Below are 3,737 nucleotides of genomic sequence, written 5' to 3' on the forward strand. Positions count from 1 at the left end.
GCCTAACGTTGACTTTTCATCGGTGTGCTTTACGACAATGAATGGCGGGCCCCTCGTGCATCGGGGCGATTAGCGCGGGGGCTCCGTCTGTGGGGGTTTTTGCCGCCGAATGAGTTCTCTTGAAAACGTTTGCTCCGCTGCTGAAACACGATATGAATTTTTTTTTTTGTAATGAAGCCCGGCAATTTGCTCGACGGGGAAAAGGGGATTCGGGCAAGTTACGCTCGGTTTCTAAAAGAACTGTCGTGGGGAGTTTGACCAATAGTTCAACACTGGTTTTGAGTAGAAAACAGCTTGTAGGGAAAATGTTGGGTTTTTTTTGGGCATCGTAAGAGTGATGGTAAAAAAAAAGTACCGAACACACCTAGACTTATAAAGCTAACCTGGCTGCGCGCAGAGTTTAGTAAGTGAGCTGCTCTTTGAAAAGAATTGTGGGCAGCAGAGAGGGGAGGGGTGAGCAGTTACGCGTGGAGTATTTTTAGATGCAGTAATGACAGAGAAAATCGTAACTTGCAGTCAGAAATGACGATATTTTGCCAACGAAATGCACATGCAAAATGTAGCAACGCGAATGCAGTGAAAATGTGAAACAAGTCATAATGTTATTAGAGAAAATAAGAAGCAGCTTTAAGAGTAAAATTAATAACTTTATGCAAGTAACACAAAAAAAGGCCATTTAAATAAATAAAGTAGCAAAATTACTACCTCCTCTCAAAACATTATTTTTAATCATTCTCATAACGTAAGACCTTTTCTTGATCCTTAGAGTTTATATGAACTTCATCCTGGTAAAGATACAACGATTCTAGTACGATAGAACCATTAGACATACTCGGAGAGAGACAACTTGCGTAGCCCTAAAAATGATCATTTTTCAAGCACTCCACATTTTAACTTTGGCATGGCTCTCAGATGGCGTCACCGACAATGGAATGTGTAACACGTAGTGTGATGTCACAGATTTGCCTTAATGAGCAGCTGCTGTCACGCGAGCATCGCCGCCGTCACGGCTTTGTCATGCTTGTCGGTCGCGGATGCTTGACAGAAAAAAAAAAAGGCAATTTCGTCCACTTAAGAGGTGTCAAAGGTTTTGTTTTTTTTTCTTCTCCTTTTATTTCATATTCGCAATGAACACATGACAGCCAGGCCTCGCTTTTCGCAACTCAAATCAAATAAATAAGTTGATGAGGTTGAAAAGAGTTTATTACAATTTCACATGAGTTTGAATGCCACAGACATGCCTCTCAATGACACTGGTGCAATAAATGCGTTGCCCTCGAGGGGGGATCCATCACTGTTGTAGATAATCATGTAAATTGTCTTCCCCCCCCCCCTTTTCATTTATAAGAGAACCTTTTCTTTCGCTCAAAATGATGAGAATCATCATCATCCATCTGCAGAGATTGGAATGAGACCTCTTTAATATTTCATTTAATTTGTCGTAAGCACTTCAAACAGAGCATATTTGCAAAAGCGTAAGTCAACTTTGGGGTGGGGGGGGGGGGCGGAGGCTACTCGTATATTTAACGATGCACAAAAAAAAAGACAAGGAGAAATGACATTTAAAAAACAAGGTAATTGAGCATTTTGTATGCTGTCGCAGCTGCTCGAGGAGCACAGCGGCACAACTCTGCTGTGGTGTACATTAATATTGCACAATTGAGGGAGACATCCGCCATCAATTATGTATAATAAACACTTACTACATTGTATGGTCGACGTCTCTCATGGGTTTGGGCACTCGCCTCTTCGGGAAGAGACACCACGCCCCCTGTACCCATCATCTAAGTGCAACGCAAGAGGCAAGGTTGGAACATCGACATAAACTCAAATGTATAAAGGGAAACAGTCAACGACGCTTAATTGAATTGTTTGATGTTGGCTCCTGTGCGGAGGAGGTAATATTATAATAGTAAAACATGTAGTTAAATTGAAAAATAAATAAATGAAAAAAAAAGGATTATAATTGTACTGCATTAAACTGTATTACAATTAAAATAAAGCAAAAAAATATTAATTTATAGTAAAAAATATAATGAAAAAAATGTAACGAAACTGCAAATAAAACAAAAATATAACAACAAAGAATTTAACAAATACAATTAATCAATATAGAAAAAGGTTTTTTTTTTCATTTAATAGTAAGATAAAATGTGTTTTGTGTGGCCATTTAGTTTGAAAATGTATAGAAACATCCCAAAAAAATGAAATGAATGAAAATGTAAAAGTGAAATACAACTTATAAACATAGTTGTGTTTACAAACGTCCAGAAAAAAATCTAATAAAAAAGAAATAATTCAAAATAACATTTGAAAACAATGAATTGTTAAAATAAATTAAATTAAATTATAATGCATACAGTTGTGTTAACGTTGAAATAAAATTGAACAATATCAACAATTCAAAACTAATAATAAAACAAGAACACCCAAATTATTTAAACACAACAAATAAATCCATATAAAATACATTAATAAACATTCATTTTAAACACAAAATATTAGGAATAGCTAAATTATTTCAAACCTTACTAAACAGAAGAAAAAGATCATTTGCAATCCAACAAACTACAGGACGAAACTCGAACTGAAGTGTGCAACTCACCCGGATGGTGGCCTCCAGCTCGCCCACACTCCTCTTGCCGCCTGGCAGCCATCCGTACGACCAGTGCTGGCCCGAGGTCGCTTGCAGCAGCAAGGCCAACAGCAACACGTGCACCACCGCTTTGCAACCGGACTCCATCGCAGCTGCGCGGTTTCCTGCACGAAAAGAGCGGACAAGGTCACATCCTCAGCAATGAACGCCATACAGAGCGCACCCGAGCCACTCACCTCTCTGTTAGCCTCGTTAGCAAGTGGCGCATCAAGAACGCGTCTTTTTTTTTTTATAGGTGCCAGGATTATAATCCCTTCTCTGCAGGTGTGACACATTCACACGCTAATGGCGCACCCGATGCCGCTAATGGAGGCGCCTAAGTGCTTCAGAACACCGCCGCCGTCGGCGCCGTGAGGATTCAAGCAGCATGAGACCTGCAATACATTTGTGTGCGTGTGCACCTGTTGGGAGTAAGACAAACAGCGCAGACATTTCTCACCCATGTATTATTTATTAGAATCAACTTTGTACAAGAGACTCCAAAAAGGCAGGAAGTTCCACGGAAACCACTTTTTCTTCTTTTTTTTTTTTGTTGCATCTTACAAGGCCTCAAAGATATTACAATTATGTTGACTTCAAACAACAGCAATCGAGTGAAGCTTGGTGACGACCACAACACACAAAATGACTTGCCTAGAAATGCAGTAGTACAAAGTTCTTACTGCGCCTTAAACGTAAGGAGTCTAGCCATTGTAAAAATAGACTGTATATATTTTTCTTTGAAGAAAGGCGGAGCATTCCCTGTTTGATTATACGCTGAAAAAAATATATACACTTTTGTTTTTCTATGCACACAAGGGCCTATTTCTCTCTAATGTGTGTCAGGGAGCACTTCTCCTTTTTCAAGAAAACCCTTCCAACTCATGGGTGTGGAATTGGACGATTAATAATAATAATAATAATAATAATAATAATAATAATAGTAGTAATCTAGACTAGGGATGGGCAACTAAATACACTTTATGTACTTCAAACGAACTGTCAACGGTTCTTGTGAAGAAAATAATCCCGGCCAGACCATTGAGATGCTGCAAGCCTTCTTTTTGGGATTTCATTTTTCAACAAACACGCAAAGTTATTA

General features: G+C 38.9%; 1 protein-coding gene across 1 annotated transcript; it reads right to left on the reverse strand.

The window, feature by feature from the left end:
• Nucleotides 1-1,071: 1,071 nt before the first annotated feature.
• gnrh3 (gonadotropin-releasing hormone 3) lies at nucleotides 1,072-3,581 on the reverse strand. The gene is made up of 4 exons (XM_088304487.1): nucleotides 2,833-3,581; nucleotides 2,606-2,760; nucleotides 1,704-1,784; nucleotides 1,072-1,394 (listed from the first exon to the last, which is right to left on the reverse strand). The coding sequence occupies exons 2-4, from the start codon at nucleotides 2,741-2,743 to the stop codon at nucleotides 1,338-1,340; spliced, it is 276 nt and encodes a 91-aa protein (XP_088160613.1). The 5' UTR covers nucleotides 2,744-2,760; nucleotides 2,833-3,581; the 3' UTR covers nucleotides 1,072-1,337.
• Between the last annotated feature and the right edge of the window lie 156 nt (nucleotides 3,582-3,737).

The sequence above is a fragment of the Idiotropiscis lumnitzeri genome, chromosome 9 (assembly GCF_059441095.1).
Source record: "Idiotropiscis lumnitzeri isolate Australia: NSW breed Sydney's pygmy pipehorse chromosome 9, RoL_Ilum_1.0, whole genome shotgun sequence".
Lineage (NCBI taxonomy): Eukaryota > Metazoa > Chordata > Actinopteri > Syngnathiformes > Syngnathidae > Idiotropiscis > Idiotropiscis lumnitzeri.

Coding starts and splice junctions, on each gene's coding strand:
- gnrh3 (XM_088304487.1), bottom strand. CDS start 2,743: ATGGAGTCCGGTTGCAAAGCGGTGGTGCACGTGTTGCTGTTGGCCTTG. Junction 1,785..2,605: donor AGCTGGAGGCCACCATCCGG/GTGAGTTGCACA, acceptor CGTTGCACTTAG/ATGATGGGTACAGGGGGCGT. Junction 1,395..1,703: donor GACGTCGACCATACAATGTA/GTAAGTGTTTAT, acceptor CAATCTCTGCAG/ATGGATGATGATGATTCTCA.